This window comes from Lates calcarifer, linkage group LG10, assembly GCF_001640805.2.
Source record: "Lates calcarifer isolate ASB-BC8 linkage group LG10, TLL_Latcal_v3, whole genome shotgun sequence".
NCBI classification, from domain to species: Eukaryota; Metazoa; Chordata; class Actinopteri; family Centropomidae; genus Lates; species Lates calcarifer.
In genome coordinates this window covers 24206084-24233767 of record NC_066842.1, presented here as the reverse complement: position 1 = coordinate 24233767, position 27684 = coordinate 24206084, and the positions used below count along the sequence as shown (strand labels likewise).

General features: G+C 40.2%; 3 protein-coding genes across 13 annotated transcripts in view; 2 read left to right on the top strand and 1 right to left on the bottom strand.

Moving 5' to 3' along the window:
- ppfibp2b (PPFIA binding protein 2b) overlaps positions 1–17654 on the top strand; it is a 76973-nt gene extending 59319 nt beyond the window's left edge. For 4 of the 11 annotated variants that reach the window (XM_051073594.1, XM_051073592.1, XM_051073591.1 and 1 more), the window contains 17 exons: positions 86–153; positions 231–296; positions 476–536; positions 767–814; positions 2110–2260; positions 5693–5828; positions 5952–6071; positions 6306–6456; positions 8328–8439; positions 8519–8607; positions 8794–8916; positions 9952–10077; positions 10147–10335; positions 11843–12043; positions 13367–13432; positions 17133–17201; positions 17504–17654. In XM_051073594.1, the coding sequence (XP_050929551.1) occupies positions 86–153; positions 231–296; positions 476–536; positions 767–814; positions 2110–2260; positions 5693–5828; positions 5952–6071; positions 6306–6456; positions 8328–8439; positions 8519–8607; positions 8794–8916; positions 9952–10077; positions 10147–10335; positions 11843–12043; positions 13367–13432; positions 17133–17201; positions 17504–17527 (1800 nt within the window). In that variant the 3' untranslated portion in view covers positions 17528–17654. Of the gene's footprint in view, positions 1–85; positions 154–230; positions 297–475; positions 537–766; positions 815–2109; positions 2261–5692; positions 5829–5951; positions 6072–6305; positions 6457–8327; positions 8440–8518; positions 8608–8793; positions 8917–9951; positions 10078–10146; positions 10336–11842; positions 12864–13366; positions 13433–15179; positions 16767–17132; positions 17202–17503 lie in introns of those variants that run through there. The other 7 variants (XM_051073598.1, XM_051073599.1, XM_051073601.1 and 4 more) reach the window with 4 other exon arrangements.
- A 197-nt stretch (positions 17655–17851) lies between these two features.
- Positions 17852–20969, top strand: rep15 (RAB15 effector protein). The gene has a single exon (XM_051073606.1). The coding sequence runs from the start codon at positions 17918–17920 to the stop codon at positions 18452–18454; it is 537 nt and encodes a 178-aa protein (XP_050929563.1). The 5' UTR covers positions 17852–17917; the 3' UTR covers positions 18455–20969.
- Positions 20970–21123: 154 nt separating this feature from the next.
- poglut3 (protein O-glucosyltransferase 3) lies at positions 21124–27120 on the bottom strand. The gene is made up of 6 exons (XM_018704109.2): positions 26717–27120; positions 26050–26247; positions 24464–24747; positions 24092–24296; positions 22124–22320; positions 21124–21969 (listed from the first exon to the last, which is right to left on the bottom strand). The coding sequence occupies exons 1-6, from the start codon at positions 27018–27020 to the stop codon at positions 21520–21522; spliced, it is 1638 nt and encodes a 545-aa protein (XP_018559625.1). The 5' UTR covers positions 27021–27120; the 3' UTR covers positions 21124–21519.
- Positions 27121–27684: the final 564 nt, after the last annotated feature.

The following is a 27684-nucleotide window of genomic DNA, read 5'->3' as shown; positions in this document are numbered from 1 at the left end:
ATAATTGAACTCTCTCCACATACAGCACAAACCTGAAGAGCTGATTTTTCTGATTGAAAAAACAAAAGGTTTTGTCTCTGTATAGATATCATCAAGAGGCTCTTCTCCACTTATGTTATCTTCATCGCCCTACCAGAGGGAATTGGACATAAGGTACACACACATATGCACACACACATACATCTCCCAACTCACTGTCATACTTACCTGTTTTGTGTCCTTTGTTGTAGTATCCAGAATTCTGTGGACACATCACTGGTGTTCACTGGAGAGACAAGCTTCTTGAATGGGTCGTGGTGAGTAGAAGCTGTTTGTCTTACCTTGTCCAAAAATTAATTGTCGCTTTCACTTAAACTGTTGCCATTACTATATGTGTGTGCAAAATCACATAGGAATAATAGAATGGCATGTCTTTAATTTCTTAACTAACTAACTAACTCTGAAGTCTGTCTGAAGCCGGGTTTGTTTTTTTCAGGCATCAGCGCAGGTTGCTGTCCAGCAGTCTTGAAGAGTTGCAGAGTGGATCCTTACAAAAGGTTTGTTAATGCATTTTATTCTGTTGTGTCCTGCTTTCATAAAACTGTTATCTAATCTATATCAGCTCTAACCTGCTCTACTACAACTTTATCCTTTCTAATTAACCATTATTGGTCTTTTAATTAAATTGTGTGATTGCTAACCTGCTAACTCTGGGTTTATGTATATGTGTGTGTGTGTGTGTGTGTGTGTGTTTCTTTCCTCTCTCTCGTGCCTGTGTTGGTTGTAGGCTGTAGAGATCCAGCCAGCTGAAAGTGAATCAGATGTAGGGGCAGAGGTACTGATCTGCTGCATGACTTTACACGACCTAACCTTCATCTCATCTGCTGCTTCAGAAAGAAACACTCGTACTACATTTCATGCACATTTAGATCACTGATTTTTATCAGTGTTATATAAAAACCTTTTCACTTTATCAGACTTCTGTTGTAAAGGGACATGTGCAGTCAAGACTTGCATGCACATGATATACAAGGATACACACATTCCTTAGCTCACAGACTAAAATCATAACCCCATGTATGTTTCATGTATTTTTCATTTCGAAGCATGACAGTTTTTTTTCCTGATATTTAGTTGCACTGCATTTTGGGCCACCAGCCATAGCATTTCAATGAATATATCTGAAATCAACACAGTTAAATCTGATATTATGCAGGTTGTAAATTTAACACTGATGTCAAGCTGTGTGTAGTCCACAGTTGCTATGGAAATTATGTATGTAATTTAAAAGAACCAGGTGCAGATATACAGTACATCAGCTTTGTGAATTTTCAGCTGTCACATTTTAGATTAATTGTTGCCAGTGAAATGCTAATTATTTAATAAAGATTAGATGTGAGAGGGAGAGGTTTTTTCTCATAATCCAATTTATAAACTGAGGTTAGATTGGTAATACTAAATATGTATCTTGTAAACTTTGTGCTGTGTAGCACAGAAAATGACGTAATGCTCTGGGTGCCCTTTGACCTCTTGTTTTCATCATAACAAGCTAAGTTCACTGTTGAGTTTTCCCTTGTCTTCTATGTGACCACTCAGTTTTATTGCATACTCATAATTCACACACGTATTCTGCATGTTGTCCACATGCAGGCAAAACACATAATCATGCACACACACATAAAGGGCCAAGACCCACCTGAAGTGGCTGTCAGTAGTGTTTAGCATCATGGCTCTTCCCAGCTGTTTCTTTCTGCTGGCCTTTGGCCTGTTATTCCTTCAGAGCCCTGGTGACTTTGATGCCTGGCCAGATACCAGCATCAGCAGACATTCACCCTCTAGAGGAACACTCCTGCTGCTATGATGGCCAACAGGAGAAATGTGATATACTGGAATATGCACAAAATGAACAGCTAAAATCACCCAGTTCAGATGTATTCGAGCTTTGAATTGTTCATGAGTATCAGAAGCAGAATTCATAGCTGGAATTAGTGAAATTTGGGAACTTGCCTGTAAGGACTTGTACGCTTATAGTAACATGCTTCATGTATACATGATGCTAGTTTATTTGGAATTTGGTGCTAGACTAGTCAAAAAAACTGACTTCCTGTATGATGTTTTTTTGTTCTGTAGAATCCCCACCTGGAGCTGAGCAAGTACCAGACTCTGCCAGGGAAACTGACGAGAAAGAGCGAGATGAGAGTTGAGCTGAATGGAGAAGGAGAGTATTTATCTCCTGTCCAGCTCTCTCCTGTTCACAGCAATGAGCAGGACTACAGACTGAGTGAGTTTCTATTACATCACTAATCATCTCCTTAGTATTATAACTAGGGATCGACCGATATGGTTTTTTCAGGGCCGATACCGATACCGATTATTAGTAGTCAAGGAGTCCGATAACCGATATTTGGAGCCGATATTCATTTGCAGTAAAAATGGCATAAAAATTTTGAATAATACAAACTCCAACACTTACTTTGTTTAAATGCCTTTAAGCATATGTTTATTAAACAGCTTTTCAGACTTGCAACATGTTAAAGGTTCTTTTTTATCTTAGACAATAGACATCTTTGTTTTAAATTAAACAAAAAGTGCAGGGAGCCCCCAGGCTCAGCAGCATGTCTTATAAAGTTAAATGAAAACTTAATAAATAAATAGCTCCCTAAAGTTTTCTACAGTAAATAAAGTTTACCAAAATTTCAATATAACTGAAATGTTATTTTATCTTTCACTTATCTTTGTTTTAAGTTCAAACAAAAACAAAAAGTGCAGGGAGTTCCCAGGCTCAGCAGCATCTCTTATAAAGTTAACTGAAATTTTAAATAAATAAATAAATAGCTTCCTGAAGTTTTATAAAGTAAATAAAACAAAGTTAAATAAAATTTGCACAGAAATGTGAGTCTCAAATCAATTAGTAGTCCCAATTGAGCAGCACCAGATGGTGGTGCAAAAAGCAGAGTTGTTCTGTGTGTGAGCACTGTGCATGCACAGCTTTCACTGCTGATTGGCTGTTGCCATGGCTGTGTGTAACCAATCAGATGGTGCTGTGGGCGGGACAATGCTGGAGACAGAGTAGTGACTGCAGACAGAGAGGTGCGGCTGCATCAGCGCCAAAATAACCGCGTTTTAAATTGGTCTTTTATCAGTCGGCGGATTAAAAAAACGGCCGATGCCGATATGCGTCAAAATGCCGAATATCGGCGCCGATAATCGGCCCGGCCGATAATCGGTCGATCCCTAATTATAACGGCTGATATCTTCCTTGCAGTCACTGTGTAGAAGTAATGTTGACAGAATAGACTGAGACCTCAAACCTTTGCAAACAAAACCAAAACTATCTGCATGACTTACATTTTGGGAAATGTGTTTATTCCCTGCTGAGAGTCAGATGAGAATGTCAATATTAGTCTAATGCCTTTTCAGTAAATATGAAACTACAGCCAGCAGCTTTTAGCATAGCTTAGCATACAGACTGGAAACAGGGGAAAGAGATAGCCTGGGTCTGTCCAAAGGTGAAAAAAGGAAAAGAAAAAAATATCCCTCTAGGGCTCACTAATTATCAAGTTGTGGTTAACAGCTGGTTATGTGCCAGATTTCATGGCCAGGAGCAGTTCTCATTTCATGAGGCTTGTCGTTGCTCTACCTGGCCGAATTTTCTCCAGACAGAACCAGGATAACTGTGTTCATTGTGTTATGTTAATGTGCTGTTTGCTGTAGTTTGCCATGCAGACATCAGATCTGTGCTCTCATCTACTTCTTTAAATGGGAAACTGCTTTTGTAGTTTGGAGGACCAGATTCTTTAATGTAGAAAAAACTCATGGAACAAACTCCAACTGAATAACTCTTTGTAACTAACTTTGCTCCAACTGCTTCCTCCTCTGTGCTCTGTCTCCTTTCCTCCTCCCCCTGCCTGCTTTGCTGTCGGATTGCTCTTTTCTCTGTTTGTGTTCTGGCTGCAGTTCGCTGCAGGAGCGCCAGTGCTCCAGCTTTAGGTACTGTATGCTCACACAGAAATTCACATGTCAACACTAGAAATATACAAACATCGAAAAGACTTAATTCAATAGGCTAATGTTGTTGCGCTGACTTTGAAGTCATACAAACCCTTCTGACAAACAAAATTCACATCAGTTATCTCCTGAACAAAACAACATTGTCCCTGTGACGGCCAAACATCGGAGGTGAGCAGTCAGGGTGAGTAACTGTTTTCACGGAGGATCAGGGACCCGTAAAGCCAGGATTATTAGGACTCCCTCACGACTCGGAGAGCTGTCGAGGATAATGCTCAGCTCTCTCACATCAGCATTCACTGAAACTAACACACACGTGCACAAACACACACATATAAGCACACAACCACCCATGTATCTGCTGACACAGAGCCAGAGCTTAAAGCAGGAGGGTAATCAGAGAGCTGAGAGGGTGAGGAATGCAAGCTTAAGGATGTGTGCAGTTCAGTTAGCTTAGACATCCCAAAGGATATAAACAAGGATGCAACCTGACATCCCTTCTTTGCTCTCACTGCCTCACCCAGCTTGCTCTCACTGACAGTCTGAAGCAGGATGTTGCCAAGAAGGAACAAGTCAAGCAAGTACTTTGAGTAAACAGGAGAGAAATAAAACTTCCACATCAAACAGTATGTAATGAGGTGGCAACAGAATTAAAACCTCCGTTGCCTGATTACCAACACTTTTGTTAGACTCCTCAAGGAGGCAGATTCTCTCTTTAATATCTGTTTGGTGTTTTAAGGATACTGTTATGGGTCTTACTCCAAGGATGCTCCAAAAATCAAACCCAGTACTCTCTGGCTGTGGGAAGCTCTCATTGCTCTTTAGGTCATCGTTTGAGCTCCGTCAGCCTTTCACACAAGTTTTAAGGCTGACCAAGAGCCACCCACACTCCCAGTATTTGGAGAACATATATGAGTTTCATTTAAAGAAGCCGACTTACTCATATCTGAGTTTCTGGCCCAGTTTGGCACCTGCCTCAGGCTTGTAGATTCGCATGTTACTGTTACCACACTAAACATGTATACAGCATTTATTTTGGAGGTAAGAGGGCGTGGCTAATGCTGGCTTTTCTTCTCACTTCACTAACCTCTGCCTCAGGATCTCCTGGAAAACACGACCTCTATGATGTTGGTGGGTATTGCATCTCCACCCCAGTGTGTAGCACCCTTACCACCCAGTTGAGATGACTGATTACTGGTTGAGTGTCATTCTGTTTAATGCCAAATAGGTAACTTGGGCTTTTACTATTTAATATAGTGACTACTTGTTGTCTTTGTACATCAGTGGTCATATACACTAAATTTGTCCAATGGACAATTAGTGCTAGTGCTCAGTGTTACTCTTGCAGCATACATGTACTCCATATTTAGTGACAGTAGAGAGTAGCCGCTCTGTAGTTAGCCAGACAGTGATTTTAAAAAGTGGTACATTGTAGGTTTGAGTAGAAATTACTGTAAGTAACCATAAAAGATCTAGTGCTTTCCAGTAAGCTATATATTACTGAATAGCTGCATGTTGTTGCATAACAATACTTCATCATTGAAGGACAGTTGGTTTTTTTTACAAACAGGACAATATCCTACAGGGGTGCTTGAAGTTTGAGTAGGAGACGTTGATATTTTTTCCTTATGTAAAGCCAAAAAACACCAATTTTCCAGATTTCCTCTCAGGTCATCAACATTCCTCTTTTGTTTGTCTGTGGCAGCACGTCCAGAGAAACTGGAGGAGTGCATCCTTTCAGACCAGTCCCCTCTGTCCTCTGGAGTGGACTCTGGGCAGCAGTCCCCTGTCTCACCAGAGAACAGGAAGAGTCACAGAGGCATTAAGAAACTCTGGGGGAAGTAAGTTTTGAAGTTATAGAGTACACGTGCACACATAATGTGTGGCACTTATGTTTATATTTCACTTTCATACACACATTTCTTTTTCCTTCACACACTCATTAGTATTTCTGTTGTACCCAGGATCCGTCGCAGCCAGTCAGGTAGTCCTGTCCAGGTTCATGACTCCGAGCTTGGAGAGTTCAAGAGGGGAGGCTTCAGAGCCACAGCTGGACCACGACTGGCCCGTCCAGGGAACACACGGTACACACACACACACCTGTGCACCAATATGTATTTTCCTACATATACATGTGCGTAATAAGTGAGTAGCATCTCAAGGGGACAGAGGAAAGGACACAAGCCTTAAGACAGTTGTCTGTGTCAGATCATGGTTAAAAACATTAAGATCCACACACTGTATGTGATTCTAGGTACAGGAGTCTCAGGTAAAACATGTTTCTCTCTTTGATGATTCTTTTCTTCTCACCACACCAGAGACCTGAAGATGCCTTTTTCCAAGTGGAGCACAGAGCAGGTGTGTGACTGGCTTGAGGACATTGGACTTGGTCAATACGGCATCCTGGCTCGCCACTGGGTCACAAGCGGTCAGACTTTACTGTCAGCCACCCCACAAGACCTAGAGAAGGTAAACACACATACAATTCAGAGTGAAAGTGTTTGGACATGTTTGGTTCTTCAGGCTCTGTGTTTAAACATATTCAGATTGAAAAAAGAATAGATAGTGCCAAGTCTGAGTTTTAACTGTGTGGGAGATATAGCCTTTTTAACACATAATGCCCAAAGTTTAGGGATTTGAGAATGACTGGACAGATACACATGATGTCGAAGAAAATCACCATATTTAAAGAACTGTGGAAAATCCTTTGTGGTCAATTACTAGCTGAATTACTCCCCATAGACATTTCCAGATGCCTTTTATCTTCTCTGGTGATGCTCTCCCCGGCCTTTACTGCAACCACTTTCAGCTCATGCCTATTGTGGAGTCTCTGTCTCTAGTCTGGTCTGCAGGATTGAGATCAGGTGACTGACTTGGCCAGTTAAGAATATTCCACTTTATCTCCATGAAACATTTTTTGGTTGCTTTGGCTGTGTGTTGTGTTGAATTATGAAATGCTGCTCAATGAGTCTGAGCTCACAGAGTACTCCTGTATAACTCTGCACTCATCCTGTTGGTTCCATCAGCAGTGAAATCATCAATAAATGACATGTGCCAGTTCCATGGAAACTGCACTGCACATGCCTTAGCCATAACAGCAACCATGTTTGACAGATGATGGTATGCTTTGGGTCATGAGCTGTTCCCTTCCCCTACACTTTCCTCTTTATATCATTTTGATAGAGACTGATTTTTGTTTCATCAAACCATAGAACTTTGTTGTTGTACCAGTCAAGTTATTTTGAACCCTTGCAATTTGGGCACTATGTTTTACAAGGGTAATATATTCAATTCAATTTTATTTATATAGCGCCATATCACAACAACAGTCATCTCAAGGCACTTTTCATATAGAGCAGGTCTAGACCGTACTCTTTAAAGTACAGGTATTTACAGAGAGAGACCCAGCAGATCCACCATGAGCAGCACTAGGAGACAGTGGCAAGGAAAAACTTCCTTTAAGAGGCAGAAACCTCGAGCAGAACCGGACTCAGGGTGGGCGGCCATCTGCCTCGACCGGTATTCCCACACAATTCTTTGTATACTGGCATAAACCCACTCAAACAACTCCAACAACTCCGACAACTCAACTTATTTCCAATTGAATGTGCTGAAGCTCAGAGCCTAAAGAGCAAAAAATGTGTAACAGTCCAAATTCTTGTGGTGTGGAGTGTACATCCCTATTCTAGAATAGGCTTCATATATGGTAAATGGTAAATAGACTGTACTTATAAAGTGCTTTTCTAGTCTTTTCGACCACTCAAAGCACTTGACACTACAGATCACATTCACCCCATTCACACTCACATTCATACAGCACTTGTTCTATACAATAGTGCTTTCTAGCACAGACACACACATTCACACACCGATGACAAACATCGGAGGCAACTTGGGGTTCAGTATCTTGCCCAAGGATGCTTCAGCATGCAGACCGGAGGAGCTGGGAATCGAACCACCGACATTCTGATTGCTGGCTCTACCTCCTGAGCCACAGCTGCCCCAGTATATATAAGGATGCATCTGAGACATCTGTCTAGCTCATTTGTAGCGCCTGACAAAATAATCTTCCATCCAGCCTGTCACTGATTCCATCTGTCTGATCAGTGTTGTTTTGTGTCAGTCTGCTTGGCATCTAGTAATGCCTCTCTCTGCTTCTCAACCTTCTCTTTAGTTTTGCCTTCAACACTGTCACCTTGTCTACCCAACCTACCATTGGGTGTCCCTCATCAGGGTCATTTTAATTACATACTTTGTCTTTTTCAGGTAGCTCTATAATGCTATCTGAAAGTTTACTGATTGTCTAGGATGAAATCAGTCTTTTCTCCATGTCCCTGTAGGAGATGGCAATGAAGAATCCGCTCCACAGGAAGAAGCTCCAGTTAGCCATTAAGACATTCAGCAGCAAGCAGCCTGAGAAGTCTGCAGAGCTGGATTACATCTGGGTCACTCGTATGTACAGAAATAAGACACACATGCACTCTTTATCCTGAACTTCATCTTTATAAAACTGAAATATTTTATGTTCCAGGTTGGCTTGATGACATTGGCCTTCCTCAGTACAAAGATCAGTTTAATGAAGGAAGAGTGGATGGACAGATGCTGCAGTACCTCACTGTGGTGAGTTTGTGACAGCTGAACTATACACTGCTGCTAAGTTAAATCAAGTTTCATCAAGGTCCAGATGTGTGACACTACAGGAGTTTGGTAGTTTTTTTGGAAAGCACTTGATTTACCAAAATCCTAGTAGTGTTTTGTTGCTCACGTTTTCTTTCCCCTGATCTCTCCTTCTTCTTTTCATTTCAGAATGATTTATTATTCCTTAAAGTGACGAGCCAGCTCCATCACCTCAGTATCAAGTGTGCCATTCATGTTCTCCATGTCAACAAGTTTAATCCTAACTGCCTCAAACGCAGGCCCTGCAATGAGGTAAGTAGGTTGTTGTGTGTGTTTCTGTATGACCGTATTGCTTAAAGCCCCCCCCCCTCCATTCATTCTCCATTTCTTCACATCAGTGTTTGAGCTTCACTGTGCAGAATGCTATTTCCATCTGCTGAGGTGGTCTCTGTGCTCATCTTAAATCTGTGTTTAACATGCCAACATGATGTTGGAAGCCAGTCATGGTCCAATATTCGGCTTACATGTGTGATGTGGAAACTTGAACCTTCCAGTTATTTTGTTTTCATTTGAAATTTTAGAGATCTGTGTTTTTGCACATCTCACCTCCTTCACTGTGAAGAGGTTTAGTGTAATCCTTGAGAAAGGCAAAAGTGCCAAAACACTAATCTCTACAATTTAACATAAAAAGATTGCATCCAAGATATTAGTGTGTGGATTTTTCTTCCATGTTGTTTATGTATGCAGTCTTTTTCAGACCTCTCATATTATCAGCTACTAATCTCACTGTCGCCAAAGCTAAGTCAAAGCCAAACATGGTGAAGCAGCTTCCAGTTTTTATGCATCACAAATCTTGATCAAACTCTCTGAAAAATTAGGGTCTGTTCCAACTTTCAGTTCTTTTAAATCAGGGCTGTTTGACCCCGCCTTTCATTATATTCAGTCTATTCTTCTGTTTTGTCTGTTTTTGCTTACGTTATTTCCCCGGGCCCTGCTTTAATGCCAAATTATGCAAAGTTTACATTTTTGCTAATGATGTTTGAATGCAGGTCATTCTCTTTTTACTTTCTGAATGTGTTTTTCCTTCCTTTCCATCCCGGGTCGTCACTAGACTGCATTTATTTCCATAGAGAATTTATTATTAGACTTAGTTATTGGACGTTTGAACCTAATGTATCATATTGAACAACAATTTTGTTAAAGAAGAGAGAGACTAAAATCACATTTTCTAAATTCTAAATTAAACTCTAAACCTTCGGTGATTTCTTCTTCTAATGAGTATTTGTGGGTGTGTGTAAATCCCTCTGTATGTCCGTACATTCACCCATGTGTGTATGTGTGTTTTAGAGCCAGTTCACTCCCAGTGAGGTGGTCCAGTGGTCCAACCACCGAGTTATGGAGTGGCTGAGATCTGTGGACCTGGCAGAGTACGCACCAAACCTGAGAGGCAGCGGGGTGCACGGAGGACTGATAGTGAGTACATGCAACAACACAGATCTAACGACAAAAAAAAGAATCACAAACTCAACTCTTCTCTTGTAGATGCTGGAGCCACGGTTTAACTCAGACACACTGGCCATGCTGCTGAACATCCCTCCTCAGAAAACACTGCTGAGACGCCACCTCACCACCAATTTCAACGGTCTGGTTGGAGCACAAGCACAGCAGGAGAAGAGGGAGTACACTGAGGCAGCGGGCTACACTCCACTCAGCATCACAGCTAAAGTTAAGGTAAGACAGTTCTAACACAGATGTCATTATACAGCATGGAGTAGAAGAAGAAGTGCTCAGAGGCAACATAAGGCTGCATTAAGAGAGCAGACTCAGTTAACCTGTCCTCTCCCCCTGCATGTGTGAGAGAAAGCACCTTAATCCAGGGAGAGGCCTCAGTGCATCAGCTCAGTTTGAGCTGTGAGCCCTTTTCTGTTTTTAAGCCTGTGATAGCAGAGTAAAACCAGGACTGCTCTGCTCCTTCTCATAGCCTTAAGACTCAGCCATCAGCTGTCGACTCGGCATTAAGTCCCTCTGTGCTATGCTGAAGAAAAACAGGGAAAATAATCCACCCTGAGACAGTCCACGCTTGCTGTTGAGCCATTTATGACCTCAGACACCTAAAGCTCAAATCCCTTAAGGTACCCCATAAATATTTCTGTGGATGGTTCCATGGACAGATATAACCTGTTAAGCTAATAGACTGTGGATCTAAAAACACAAAAATATATTTAGTGTGTGGTGATAATATCACACTGGCTTTAGTCAGCAAAAGCATGCCGAGGATCTAAAGGGGCAGCTGTGGCTCAGCCGGTCACCCACCAATCAGAAGGTCAGCAGTGCGATCCCCGGCTTCTCCAGTCCATGCTGAAGTATCCTTGGGCAAGATGCTGAACCCCACGTTGTCCTCGATGTATCATCGGTGTGTGAATGGGTGTGGATGTGTTAGAGCACTTTGTGCATAGAGCAAGTGCTGTATGAATGAGTGTGTGAATGGGTGAATGTGACATATGACTAGAAAAGCGCTGTATAAGTACAAGTACATCCAAGATACGGGCATCTCAAATATACCCTTCAAAATGTTTTTTCTCTCAACATAGTCTGTCATTTCCCTCTTCCATTAAAATGACAATTATTCATTAAAATCCTATCATAAAAATGTAAATATATAATAACCACCAGTATGTTCATTTCTAACCTGCCTCGTTGCCTGTTCACTTGTGCAGTCTGCAGTTCATTGCTGAGTGTATTATCAGTTTTTAGAGCTTTTTTGCTGAAAACCGATGATACCAATGATAGTTCAGTCAGACATCTCATGTTTCAAATGTTAATCACAGCAGCTGAACATAGTTTAGAGTTTGGTGTCTAGGCTCCAACCTCATGAGCAAATATTTTCTCTTAACCCCCATTAGAGCCTGCAGGTGGATGCTCGGGTGGTGGGGCTGAAATCACAGGCAGCAATACACATGCAGGGCAGCAGTGGCATTGACAGGCACAGGGAGCGATGGGAAATTTCTGGCAACTTTCTTAGACTGCCAAATTGAGAGGGTGTGTGCATGGTATATGATTGGAGAGTGAGGTGTGTCATGAGGAGAGCAGAGCAGCTTGAGTTGCCTGCCTGAACTACATTTTCATCGTGTAGTTTCAGTCCAGCTGCCTGTGGTTCAGATTGATAGCAGCAGTTGCAGAGGAGGTCAGCAGACAGTGTGACAGTCAAATCCTTTGTCTTTCTTTTATTTCACTGCAGCCAAAGAAGTTGGGCTTCTCTAACTTGACTCACCTCAGGAGAAGACGACCAGACGAATCCACAGATTACGTCTGTCCCATTGAGTCCTCCTCCCCTCAGTCAGGACAGTCTGCGATGAACGGGGTACAGATGCGTCCCTACGCCGGCTTCAGAGGCCTGAGCCCCATCCTGGACAGAGAACCCGACCACTCCAGGGACCAGGTTGGGCTCGACGACAGCAGAGCTGGCCCATCACCATGACAACGACACGGCGATAATGTGTCAACACATTCGACGACTGCGTTCTCACGCTTTTAATAAGTCAATCAGCTACCACTGCTACTACTCTGCTTCCTTTGCTTGCGGCCCATAATACCTCAGCCTGTCCCCTCCCTGCTCCTTTAAATCCCACACATCAGCCCAACCATGTGCCTTACTCTTGCAGAGATTCAGAGACGCCCAGATAAACCTGCCTGACTGTGAAACAGTCACAGCTGCTCATCACTGAGGGTGTACTGACACAATGAAGCTCGAACACTTGAAGTATTTTGATTTCATTTCCACTCAGAAGCCTAAATAACCCGACCTCAGCCTCAGTCCTGTGCCATAATCGGTCAGGGGAGAACACAGCCTCTCTCTGGACTCCTGTGACATCACTTCCTGTAATCCATACAGTATATACGGACATCTCTTGCTGTACAGTATTAAGCCATTGTTCTAACATTAGTGCACCACCTGAAGATGATTTTATATGTGTGCGAGTCAGTTGTCACATGGTTGAAATTGACTTGTGCAATATTTGCATAATCTTATAATGGAGGGATTATATTTATTATTTATATAATTACAGAGCTAATTCTAAAATAGCATGTTTTGTTTGGAATCTGAGGTGGTGATTTTGTACTATTATTTTCATGTTTGACTGTAAAAGTATTTTTATAGTAAAGAAAATCCTACTGTGGTAAAGGAATCTTACATGTGGTCTTGTAGATGTCAAAAAAAAAATCAAATAATTTAATAAACAAAACCATGAGTGTGTAAAGTAGATTTCTTCTTTTTATACAAAAAGCAGAAAGCAGATGAGTTATCGATTTATTATCTGACATAGTTTTTGTATATTCTTTGCTTCTTTAAATATCAAGGATGGCATGCTTCAGTAACCTGCATCAAACATTAACCTGCTTACATCATCATCATCCTCACCATCATCTTGGCTGTCATGGCTGCTAATGACACCACTCGGCTGACCAGTCTGAGGCTAGATGGCTGCTGACCATTACCATGGTAACTGTGTTAAAGTTGACACGAGAGGTGCATGTTTGGGCACGGCTCAGCATGTTGCTGCAGGTCCAGTCCTCATGCATTCAGTCAGTTTTTTACGATACAGTAGACCTCTGCGAACATACATAAATGCTAAGTTTGATTTATTTCCATATTCTAAAGCTTAGGAAACTCATTATTGTTTCACTGCAAGTATGTCTATAATCGTGACTTGTAATGGGTTCATGAGACTGTGCATTTGTTTTGTGTGTGTGTGTGTTGCAGATGGTGGTCACAGAGGGCACCATGTTGCAAATAGAAGCTCTGTCTGAAAGCATCAACAACCTCACAGTAAGCATGAACACACAGAAGCTGCTGGTTAATGACTTCTGCAGCTGATTCTCTCACAGAGTAAATGCTCCTCATCAGTTGTAACAGGAGGTTTAGTCACTCAGATGAAACTCTGGACTTTATCGAAGAGAGAAACAACATTAAAGCACCACAGATCTGTGTGGAAATTAGAAAGTAACACTGTGACTACTAGTGTGAAACCTGGCTGCTGGCACTTTAATTGCTGCTATCGGGCAGATGCCATCCTTGTTGATTGCTGAAGTCATCTTAGTAATTGTACTCTGAGGCAACAAACTCGTAAAACCACTTCTTGATAGCAGCCTCCACTGAACCAGTCGAGCCTTGAGAGGGAAACATCTGTTGACATTAAATCATTTATACATCTGTTTTTTTATTTTCAATATAAATAATAAATGTTTATGCCTCCCATAGTATTAAAACATCCCTGACCTATATTTATCAAATTGACTGATGATAATAAGCAGACTCTTTTCACAGAAGATATTTTGAGATGTCATGGCATGAAAAGCAACTGTAATAACTAATAACTACCAATGGTCAATTTGTGTAGTTGAACCAGCTTCAGGATCTTGAATTGTGTGTATTGGTTCACTGATACATAGTGGTGGAAGGAGTTCTAAGACTTTTTACCTATAATATATAATAATAATACCATAATTTAAAATTACTCTGTTACAAGTTAAAAACTATTCATTCAAATTTTAACTCAAAAGTCATTTTGGAAATGCCCATAATTGTTTTTTTGGCTTTTTTAAGAAGACCAATACAACTCTCATGTTGATATGGTAAATATGAAGCTACAGCCAGTTAGCTTAGCTTAGCATTCAGAGGGAAGGAAGAAGAAGGAAACTGGCTGATGATGCAGCTTCATATTTACCTGTGGTATCAATCTTGTCATCCAATAAATTAATAAATGAACTTTTTCTGTAAGTAAAAGTAGTAATATCACAAAATATTAACGTGTTAATTATACATATATATATACATATATATTATCTATATATAATATATATATATATATATATATATATATATATATATATATATATATATATATATATGGGGGGGGGGGATTCTGAATCTGCAAAGTAACCAGTAACTATAGTGGTCAATAATTCTCCATTAAATGTAGTGGAGTAGACGTTTAAAGGAACATAAAATGGAAATGTTTATTTGAGTGGAATACCTGAGTAACTGTACTAATCCTTCTCCCTCTGCACACCCAACTAGAATGGAGACGTTGTTAATCATATCAGTTCCTCCTGTGCTCTTCCTGCTGTGACAAATCACAATGTGTTCTGTGACAAATGTTTTTTTGTTGCTTGCTCTGCAGTGAAGCTGGTTTTGGTGGCTTGGGATTAGTTCTATATACTGAAAGGCACTATACATTCTGTACGTAGCATTTTTAAACGTAACTAGTATACTTTCCAGTAACAAATGAATCCCTCGTTGATAAAACTGGAAGCCTTTTCTTATGAAACCAACCCTCAAAAGCAAGACCTCATTTCCCATAAATTCTTCTCATAAATTAGATCTTGCTTCCTCAGATTTGGCTTTTGAAATATTTCTGCTCTGCTTGTGCTTGAAAAGCTTTATCATAAAGCAATATGACAAAAAATAAAATATACTGAAAATAAATGTGTTAACTAATCTCAGCTCAGTGACAAACACTGACAATTTCTAAGTTCTTTAACCCATTGCCACTCCCATGGTGCTTTGCTTCCAGTACCTGCTCAGCCAGGAGGAGCTGCAGAAGGAGCTGAGGAGGTCTCAGACGGTGCTTGTTTGAAGGACAATGACCCGGTGCTGTTGGCGCTCTAATGCTGCAACCACAGAGACACATATAGCAGGCAATGTCACACCTGCACCATGCCTCAAGCCCCAGCCTAACAACTACTTCTACTAGCCGCTGATACCTCATGTAACACCTACAGTCATTCTGCAGTCACACTGTATATACAATGGACCTAGAAACAACAGTGGACTTTAATTAACAGTGTCGAAAACAATCTTCAAGGGTTGCTTACAAAAGTCACATTTCTGAATTTTGTACAATGGTGAAGTTAACTGTTATTCATGAGCCATAAGCTCATGTGGCATTTCTTACTGCTTTTACTGCTTTACTGCTAATGATCATATTGACCACTGTGTACTGTACATACTGTGTACTGTGCTGGTATTTTGAAACGTAACCATGGTCCTTTGTTGCAAAAAGTGATATTATTTACATTTGGAAAGATGAATCAAACAAACAAAACAACCCCCCCTCCCCTGAAAAATAAAGAAAACTAAAAATATTCCCATCAGCCTCAGCTGGACTGGTTAGTGCTAATTAGCAAATGTTAGCATGCTAACACACTAAACTGAGATGGTTAATATGGTAAACACTACAGCTGATAAACATCAGAATGTAAACATTTTCATTATGTGCTTGTCAGCATGCTGACATTAGCATTTTGCTCTAAGCACCAAATTGCCTACCACTAGCATGAACCATTAGTTTAGTTACACAATTTAGACCCATGAAAAACTGAATTTCCCAGAAATGTAACCACTGTTTATGTTGATGTGACTATGAAGCAACTAAAAGTGATTAGATGTCTATAGCTGAAAGTCCAGAGACAGTCTTCAGATCAGTTTGAAAGACAGAATCTGTGATACTGTATTTAAATATTATCATCTGACAACTAATCTTTAACGGCCTGAGAAGAAAGAAATGAAGTTGCTGGAGATGCTGTTTTTTATGCAGTTAGAGCAAAAAATTGTGTAATGTTATTACATTGTAATATTATTACATTCTCAAATATTTGTATGGATAATTGCAGAGTATTGTATTCTCCCCCATGTGCCCTAGAACAGCATTGGTTTAGGTGTATATTAATGTAACTGTCCACCTAGAGTTATCCATTAAAATGTATGTAAGACAAAAAATTGACCACTGTGTACTGTGCAAATGACAACATACTGGTACAGCAGAACAGTATATTGTGATATTTAGTTGACTTTAATAGACTGGGTCTCCTGAGCTGTAAACAGATCGTGTTTAGGAAATAGGAAAGTAACCTCATGTAAGCAGGTACAGTATAAGTGCTATACCTGCATTAACACAGTAGTATAGTGAACTGCCTCTTAAACATTATCAGGGTTGCTATTACAAGAGCCTACTGCTATTTAACCATATAAGAGATGAAGTCCTATTGTTCAGAGCTGGAATTTTGATAAGAACAATAAATATCAAATGTTACCCATAAGTTCTTCCTAACCATCCAGCCACCCACCAACCCCCAGATAAATTTAAACTGAAACTCCCCTATTATGCTGTGATGTGACATTACAAAGAACCAAACTAGAAGCTCCTGTCCCAACCCACATATTCTCTTTTCTGCCTTTTTCTGAAAAGACACAGTTAAGCATTTTGTTTACTCACCACACCCTTCAGGCTTACCCAAATCCACAAGCTGCTGTGGCCAGTTAACTGGTAAGATGAGTCTTTTGTTGACTTACCTAAAATTTGAGTTACAAACACCACACCCACACTAAAACTGTCTGTAGAACTCCCCCTCGAAACATGGGATAGAGAATTCTCTTTATTCTACTGAAGGTCCTGTGCACATCAGGACACTGGAGACTGAACTTCGCCACTTGCACCATACCCACACATAGACACTGTGTATCTCAGCAGGGCAGGGGACAGGAGCTGGGGGCAGGTAGTGGACTTGGAACTGCAGAAACTTCCAGACCCATCCTGGTGAGTATTTGTGTTGATTTGTAAATCTTTTTACATATATTACAAACAATATTATTAATACTGTATTAGTGCAGTGCATTGGTGGACAGAAAACTGGTTAACTTTAATGTGCAACATCGACTACAACATTTATTCACTGTGTAATGAATGAAACAATGGTACCATATGGTGGGAAAACACTGATATAGCTGGTGGTTTTCTTTCGTACCAACTATTAAAATACTAGTCTCAACTTTTACCAATCATACATTCATTTCAGATTGCAGTCTATTCTCCTCTAATCGTACAAATTCTGTTTCTAGTGTATAAGAGAAACCACCCTCTGATCTCAAGCCCTCTGCCATCAGTCTAACATGGGCCAGACCATCAGCAAACCTACTTCTAACCGATTCCACAACTCCAAGTTCTTCTCCTCTTTGAGGGGAAGCCCCTCAAGCCAACCCTCCTTTGATCAGAACACACCTCCTCGACCAAGTATCTTCTCCACGCTGAGGAGGCCCCCTGTTGCCAAGCTCGGTGATTTCATTCCTCTCTTCAATGACTGCATCTCTGCCGCCTCATCCAGAACTCAGGAGTACCTCCTCTTCAAGGATCCAGAGAACAAGTTCCACCCGAGTCCTGAGGTGCTCACACAGGTAGGTACCTCAATAAATTTTGTATTTTGATCACTAATCAACTATTTAATAGTTTTTGCTGTCTTCCCATAGATCTTCTTGATGACCTACATTTCCCAGAGTGTCTGCCTTAAATTAACAGACACCTTCAACTGCACAGCCATGACTCCAGAGCAGCGCATCCTCCTTGGGGCTGACTGGGTCTGGGCTGTGCTAGAGAAACCCACCAAGAACCCTCAGATCCAGATCGCTGTGCAGGTCCTACACCTGCTGGAGAGAGAGGATGCTGAAGAGAATGCCAACCCCCCGGAGACCTGCAGCGAGTCTGTCCAAATTGCCCAGAAGGAGTCCAGCAATAAGACCATGTACGAAAGGTTAGTGGACTTCTGTGCCTCCATTGGCAAGGACTGCTATGCCCTGTTCTTGTTCTTTGGAAAGAAAAATGACAAGGAGAACATCTATGGTGTCCTCAGCAACAATTTTGAGGCAGCCATTGGGAAGTGCAACATGATTGACAGACCATTCATTGAGAACTTCTTCAAAGGTTCAAGGTATCTCCATACACCTTCAGGAATGATGCGGGCAATTGTCACCAAGAGAGAAGGAGATCCTCTCACTCTAATGGTTAAATTTAGCTGAACCATGGGGACTCATAAAATTGATGGCCAATTACATGATACAAGACCACCGTGGTACACTTTGAGTTATATAAGTGTGGGGGCTATTAATGTATCTCTTGATAAGCAACATTCTGTCTTACTAAAATGTTAATTTTGATAAAGTGAGGGACCTTTGAAATAAAATTCTGGATATTTTCGCACTTCAACAGCTGATGATGATGCATCTTACAAGCATGTAAGTTCACTTATAGAGTTTTCTGCTGTTTACTTAAATGGCTCAACTCAGAAACTCATTAAAACACATAATTTAAACTCAAGAACAAACATACTGCAGTTAGATGCAAGTTTAGAGAGATATTTTCACATAACCTTCTAAAATAATGTAACATAGTGTCCAAGTTTTAGTTGGTAACTGGTTAGGCAGGTCCCAATGCAGTGTGTGAATGAATGTTACAGTTAATATGTGTTTTAAATGGTTTTCTTTATTTGCCTGTTTGAGATACTTCCACATTGTGCATTGAACAGCATGTACCATACGCTGAATTTGTACAAGATGGCAAAAAAAAGGAAAAGCTATACCCAAAGTTAAAAATTAGTGGAATCATCCTTTAATTACCAACCCCTCTATGCATATTTGGCCAAGAAACCTAATCTACCGTCATTTTGTCCATATCAGTCAGATTTCTTTAAAAGGCCACTCTCACAGTAATAACATTCTGTTCAACTGTCCTAGTAAGCGTTGACAGTGTGACAATGAACCAGCATACTTAATACCAGGACCCTGAATTTGAAGGAACATGCGGAACATATTCAGACCCCCTCTAGAGTACAGTCTAGACCTGCTCTATATGTAAAGTGCCTTGAGATTACTTTTGTTGTGATTCGGTGCTATATAAATAAAACTTCAGGCACCTCCACCTCCACATAGACTCTTTGGATCTCAGCCAGCGTGACCATCCACTTCATGAGCTCCTCACTTACTAAGGCCCCTCTACCCTGACTGCTCAGTTAGTCTGCGCAGCCAGATCCAGTAAGAGTCCTAGGTTTCCCAGGCTTTTAAGAATTATGGAGAACACTGTGCTCTTGGAAAACTTCAATACATCAGAATTTTTTTGTAGCCTTCCCCAGATCAGTGCCTCAACTCGATCTTGTCTCTGAGCTCTGCAGGCAGTTCCCTCTTCCTCATGACTTGGTTTTTGCTCTGTTATGCACTGCCTGGCCAAATTATGTCCAAAATTTTTAGTATAAGGCTGCAACTTAACAAAATGTGAAAAAACTGAGGGGGTCTCAATGCTTTATGAATGCACTCTAAATGTGAACTATACACACACCATTGTGCTGTAAACTAAAATGAGTAAATGTTACAAGATTAAATATGTAAGTGCATCCCTCCCACCAAAAAACTTAACTCTAAAAAAAGGAACTGTTCACCCGAAAAAACAAACAAATAATGTCTGTTGTATATTTACATGACACAGAAAAAGAATGAACAAGAGCAGCCCCCTCTAAACAACCTAAGGACATTGAAATGTGTTCTTTTAAGTCCCAAAACAGAAAACAGTAACCTATAACATGACAAAAGGATCCAGGTTTCTGTAACCAGCTACCTGCTGTGTTTGGACAAGAGCTTAATTGAGGTGTCCTTTGCAGTGATGTCTTGCATAAGCAGTTTGAGCTAAATGATTATACATGAACTATTTTGTTTGTTTGTTGTTTATAATGTGAGGGGCCATCAGAGACATTATTAAGAATTACCATGCACATACACAAAATGAAACCAAACTCATCCACATGTGCATAAGCATGGCATTTCTGAATAATGTCTCTGATGCCCCCTCCTATATTTAATTCATAAGTAGTCTTACCTAAAAACAACTGTTCTTGAGGGGATTTTCTTGTGTTCTTTAAATTTGCATCGTACATTGCAGAGGCTTAAAATGAAGGCTGAGTGAACCGTCTCTGTACATTTGTGTACATTTTGTTTTAGGAACTGTAGCTATGAAATACACACTCAAATAGATATTAATGACTAATAATAAGGGAGGGTTGGAAACATCTTTGTCTATCTTTTTTTTGTCTATTATAGTATTTTTCAAATGTTGTTACCATAGTACACCAATGGAAAAAAATACACTAATACTATTAAACATTCTTCACAAGTGAAACAATCTATGCATTGTTGTTGTCATTGTCATTGTTTTACTTTTTATAAAATGTTTGTGATGAGAACTTTTTTTACAGCATATCTGCAACAATGCCAAAGACCTTTCCAAGAGAATTTAAGGGGAAATTTGTTCTCCTGCATGCTGATGTCCTGATCTGATCTCACTACCGCTAGAACCAATGTAAGAGGGTTGTAATATGCACATGGGAAATATAAATATATAGCAGGTTTACTTAAAAAGAACAGTGTATCAAGCTAACCAGGTTACAAAACAGGGCAGCATACTGCTGCATACAGGATACTAAGCAAAAAGCAGTTTGTCACAATACAAATTAAGCAGAAAACATGATGCCAAGGTGTAGAACACAATTAAGGCAGTTGTCTTTTTTAACTTTTTACTATTATTAAATACATTTTTGTGGAGACTCGAACAGAAATCAAACACTTTTAGGCAGCATGGCTGGATGGAAGTCAGAATCAGTCTGTCAGTTGGTCTACCAATTTGAACCAGACTGAAATATGAATGACAGTACAGTACTGTATATGTTTATTTCAAGACAGATTTTTACAGGATTGTATATAAATATCCAATACAAAGGCACTTTTACAAAACCGTAATTATATCCTCACTTTCTCACATTATTAACCAGAGCTTTACAAAGGCACAAAACAACAATACAACAAACTGTATTAAACAATAAAGAGTGGCATTATAACTGGTCCTGCTGCTGAGGACTAGGTTTTTATAATAAATCTGTCCTACAACTTTCTTTACTGTCCAAAATAAAAGCAACAATTACAATGTTTAATTGTAACTGAGAAATTCACATTTTCTTGTGACCATCAGAAACATTATTTTCATTTTCAGCTCTTTATTTGTCAGGAATGATTCAGAGAACAAATGCAAAAGACACATTCCATCATAGTTCATCCTTCATGCTGGTTTCTTCTTTCTGGCTTCTATGGCTTTTACGTTCACATGTGCACACAGCAGTGTGGTCATCTGGCTGAGGCACCAGCTCCATGTCTACATGTAGTGTTGGCTGTCCCATCTGTCGCTCAGAGTACATGTGCAGCACTCTGTAGTAATAACAGTACAGTCTGCTGGGCTGCAGTAGCTCTCTGGCTGCTTCCTGACCCACTCTGGCCATTCTTCGTGCTTCAGCATCATTCTCTTTGGCCCATTTGATTTTCTCCAAAAGATCTGACAAGTTTCTCTTCACAGGAATGTAGTGAGTGCCTGCCTTTAAATGACTGTAGAAATGTTCATAATACTGGGAGTCCTGCTTCAGAACCAGACTGCTCCCGAGCATCAGGTAAGGAAAACGATACGCTGCCACTGTTCCGTCTATGTTCACCTGGTACTTGTACTAAGAGAGGAAAAAGTCAAATGAATGAAAAACATAAAATGAAATTAAAAAAAAGAAAACATCACCTGCCTTAAGGACATTACAGTTTCAAGTTATAGGATAAAAATGAATTATATGAGAATAAACTATTCATGTGTTTATGCATCTTCCTCACCTTAAAGAAGTCAAAGAATCCAACAAGTGGTGCTCTGCCTACATGTTTCTCCTGGTCTCTGAAGAAGAACCATCCTGTGATGCCTGCATCCAGCAACTCAGGGTTTTTCTTGGACAGAGAGACCAGCTGAAGACGTTCCTCCCGACTGTCCCGGCCACGGAAAAACGCCTGTTCTGTTTTGTTAGTCCACGGAGGCCCTGGAAAAAGTTGACCAAATACTATCTTACAGAAAATGTAAGGGACAGAGAGCTCGAAGTAATAGAATGGAACAAATGCTTAGGTATGTAAAAGGGAATATCCAGTACTGCTGTATTCAGCACAGTGTAAAAGAATGTAGATTTAAAGGCCCAAAACTGTCTGAGAGAGTAACTCAATAAAATATCTTCTATGTTTTGTCATAGAAGTTACATATTATTTGTCAGGGTTCAGCTTATTAAGCCTGAGGTAAGGCTGTCAGTTTTTTCTCATATTAGCCTGTTTATAAGCCAGAGCCTAAACTCCACATACACAAGTAATGCCTGAAAATACAGCTGTGGGAAGATCAGAGAGAAATGCATTTCTATATAGTGTCTATATACTGAGAAAAGCATCTAAGAATGTCATTGACCTACTTTTATTTATTCAAACTAGTCTCTTCAGATTTCAATTTTACCACGTCTCAACAAAGCAGTAGCACTGTGGACTTTAAAAATGTACTTCTCCATCTAGCCCAAGGCAGTGTACATACATTAGGTACAGACAAGAGCACAGAGTCCTGAAAACAACAGGCTGAGGCTGTAGTCTGACAATTGTTTAAGTAACTGGGGAAATATATGATGAAACAGCTTAAGGATACACTGAAAAGTCAAGGACTACCAGTGGATTTATTAATGATTGTTAAGGAAGGTCACTATATATTCCCTTTTAAAACACATTAGTGGCTATAAGTCAGTTATACATTTTTGGACACCATGGTAATTTAGGTAAGGAAGTGGCCAATTTTTCTAGCTTCAAAAATAAACCAATTTGTAGTTGAAACTTCAGCTTCTTTATGAGACACATGATCATAAAAAGATATATTCATCCAATGTGAAGCCATGGTACTAAAAGAGGAGGACCAAACAGTGGTTTAATTAAATGTCATTATAGCAGGTAAGGTCATGCAGAGATGTAGCTCACTTTTGATAATTTCAAATTTAAAAATACTTTAAATTCACAATCTTTTCAGGGAAATTAGAAGCAAATTGCAGGCCACTGAAAATCTGACAGTGTAGCAGATCAGGGTGTCTACTATGTGTTAACGGACTGCATTTGAAAGATTTTCACCATGGTCATTTATTATTGTTTAGTGTTACCACAAGATGGCCCAGAGCTCAACCCTGTGGGTCCCCCTGGTGGACAGTTAAAATATGAGACAATGTGAGGAGAAATTAAAGTGAGTTGCTGATTTTGGTCCTGTGGTACTTGGTTGAAAAGGGGCTATGGTTAGTTAACAATCCAGTTCTAACAGCCATAAACTTGTCTAACATCAAAAGGCATTTTTTCTTTAGACTGTGGTCTGCATTAGCTGCAGTCAAAGTACAACATGTTCTGTGAAATTCTGACTGATTCTGACAGGACCATTTTTACAATCATAAAATGATTATACTTTTATAATTGTAAAATTCATTGTAAACTCCATGTAACTGCACTTAAGCAGTTTAAGTAGTAGTAGTGTTTGTGGAGGAATTTCAGTACATTTACATGTAAGACAAAAAATGTAAAAATATACTTGACAGCTTTAGTGCTGGGACATTTTAGTACTGGAGAGGAATTCATTCAACATAATTACCTATAATTACCTATTCTAGGTAGCACAGAGACAGATGTAAGAAGTGTCTTACACAGACAGACATAAAAGCCATTGACAAAATTTTATATTTGTGCTACAGTGGGTCTCACTGTTTGTGTGTGTGTGTGTATGTGTGTGTGAGTGTAGCTGTGTGGTACCAGTGTTTCCCTGGACAGACAACAGGTCATTGGTGACGCCTCTCATGGTCTCCAGGGTGGAGTGTGTGACCTCGTAAGTGGGAAGGACAATGTCCCGGGTGTCTGTGGATCCACACCACGACAGGACTGGAACAGCATCTGCCCTCCTTGTCTCTAATGGCCAGTCACCAACATTGATGTAGAACTCCACATCCGGCACCCTCACCTTCAACAGAAAATTAAAAGTCCCAGGAGACTGAAATCAGCATCTCACAATGTCATGTGCAGTCTCTTAGCAGTAACATTAAGACACCGCATGTAGTGAGCAGGCCACAGCATGCACAAACACTGGTACGATCCTTATCCATCCCTCTAACATACACACAACCTCACCTTCCTTGTTAGAGAGAGAAGCATTTCATCAGAGAACATCTTGAAGTCTGTGTATTTTCCCAGAGTGCGGCGATACAGCTGGTTGTTGATGATGGCATAGTGAATGAGTCCTCCTCTGTTAGAGAATCTATAAGGCACTTCCTGTCTGAGGTGCTGCAGGTCAACTGTGGGAAAGGATTTAAAGTCTGCCAGAATCTGAGGCTCTTCAGCAGGACACTGCATGACACTCTGCCAAACGGAGGCATCAGGTTCAGGACAGTCACAGTACTCGTGATGGACCGGACCTGGGCATTAGTAATAATATTAAGGGTCAGTTGAGGGAGCTAAATATGAGATAAATGTGTATAAAGGAATAAAGGAAGCCGGTGTTAAACTCTTTCTCAACAAAAATGGATGCAGTTATGTATAACACAATAGCGATGTATAACATTTTTGAGACAGGATGAACACAATTCCTTCACGTTTACGTTTCATGTGATGTGCTTTACTCTGGAGAGATTGCGATGTAACGCGCAAGCGCAAAATGGCCTTATCTGAGTACGACCATGAAAGGCTGAAGTTGTTTTTCAATACAGCCCTGTAGTGTGTGGTGCATGCTGGTCCACCGTTGAAGGGGTATGCTTTCTTTACAGCTCTTCTTGAGGTTTTCTCCCCATTTAAAAGTGTTTTTGTGAGATCTTCATCTCTGTGATTCTGGGCTACAAACAGTGGCAAGAAAGTCTGTGAACCTTTGGAATGAACTGCATTGGCTTGTTGTAAAAAGTGATCTGATAGTCTATCTATGTCACAAATATAGACAAACTCAATGTGTTCAAGCACACAAGTGGCAGCGGGGCGGCTGTGACAATCGGAAGTGTCAATTGGAAGTTTTGATCAAAAAGTTGCATTTTGCTATGTATGCACGTAGTGGGTAGTCCTAGGTGAGTTAGTATGGAATTACTCACAAGCAAACTAAGAAAACATCCTCATGCAGCATTTAGAAAAGATGCAGCAAAGTAAGACAACACAAACAAATACAGAAACAGGCTGCAAATAGCACAGACTACAACATAAATGAGTGATGAACACAGCTGGAACATGCTTATTGTTGTCGAGGTGTCAGATGAAGTTACATAAGTCAACTACCCATCAGTGGTTTGTTTCCCCTTTCTTTAAACATTCTGATTACTATACTACTAACTATATTCCAGATACTCACTGTTAACACCACAGCACTTCTGTATTGTTTTGTGTGTTCAGTTGTGTTTTCTGTAGCTCATTTCTGCTGACTGTGTTTTCTCACTTTGCAGCATTAGATTGTAACTGCTGTGCTCGCTTGACAGATTGGTGAAGATGTTTTCTTAATTTGCTATTTGCATGTGTTTTCTTAAGATGTGTGTGTTGAGCTCTCAGAGCCAAAGTACATTAGCCTTAGGGTTCACATACTTCCAACCTATTTATTATATATTTATTATATATTTTAGGACAAGATAATTTCAAAGGGATTACTTACTTCTTCTTGCCACTGTAAATAACATTAACTTGACTAGTAGCTAGTGACTAGTGAACGTGTGCCTGTGTCTCCTAATGCAAGACTCAACACAGACCTTGTATGATGTAGGGTGACTTGGCAACAGCAGCATCTTGGTGGAGGATTTCAACCTTAAGACCCTTGAGTGCTGTGCCGTAGAGCCGGTACCTCACCAGGAAGGACCCATCTCCTCTGTCCAGAGGTGGAGGTACGTGGATACGGATGTGCTCCTGCTTGTCCAGGGAGCTAATCTTCACTTTAAATGTGTCTTTACCTGAATAGCATATGTAAAGGGCATTTTAGTGTGAGACATATGACTTCTGAATACCAAACCTTTCCATTAAATTGTGCACAAAGGCACCTGGCCCTGACACAGGAGCCTTTATTGTTAGCTGACCAAACAAACCCAAAGACTTGTCCTCAGAGTTTAAGGGCAACAAGTATGACTGCAGTGGGCACTAAAACGGTCTTGAATACTATGTGAGACACTACTTATGACTACTCTATTGTTCTGACTTGTTCTCGTAAAAAATAACGAAGACTAGAACTACTAGTAAATATAGCTAGCTATGTCTGCTGATAAATGTCGCGCAACATGCCACCAAATCAGTCAGGGGCGAGTTTAAAATCGTGCAACAGGAATTTAGTTAGCTGTATTTGGCCAGCGACTGCTTCACTAGCATTCTGCTGATGCTATGTCTAACGTAACATTTTAAGTACATGCTACGAGTGAAATCATTTACCTGGAGACAAAGTCAGGTTTTCTCCCTTTGAGCTGACCGCCTGAATAAAGAAGTAGCGGACTGGTAAAACCGTGTCGGGGTTCAGCCCTAAACCCCAGATGAGACATTTCTCTGGACTGATTCCTTTACATTCAGAAACTGCGAAGTTTATGCTAATAATAAATACGACAAAAATTACAAACCTACAAAGTAAACCACTCTTAGAAGGCTTCACTAAGTCTGCGCTACCCTCACACATCGTATTCGTCCAAATGCTAACTGCTTTACGTCTAAACTTAGTAAATATTGATTGTAAAGTTTTCATAGAACCTGGAAACTCCTATGCCGACATGTTGGTAAAGAGAAACACGCCCATTATCCGGCGATGCCTTGACGGGATGTCGGACATATTAGTTGCGGATTGTGAACGCCCCACCAAAAAGTAAATACTGTAGGACCTCAGTATTCAAAAACAACGAATCAAATTCCACCTGGTCATTCAACTATACCGGAGAAAGAAAAAAAAAAACTACAGATAAAAACGTAATTTGTCGAAATAAATGAATGAATAAGTAGCGCTGCAACAGCTCCTAAAATCTCCGCTCCTCATCAAAAAGAAGTGGTGTGTTTCCTTTGATACTATTTGTCTTATGTGTGTTATAATTATTGATATAAATTACTTTAACAGTACGTTTGTTTTTCTGTGGTGTATGTGTGTGTATGGATCTCATGGGAGATTTACTTACCATATATTTTTTTTAATTGGGAAAAAACAGAAAACACACATACTAAACATACTGTATATATAAAATAAACGCTGTTGTTTTCACATCTTTACTTCATTGTTTCCAAATAACAACCCCCCCCCCCCCCCCCCAAAAAAAAAAGAAAAAAAAAAAAACACCAGTTGCATTCAGAGTGTTGGTTTGAATGAAGATGATGATGCTGCTTGATGCAATGTTACTGGGTAATTTTGATGGCAGTTTTGG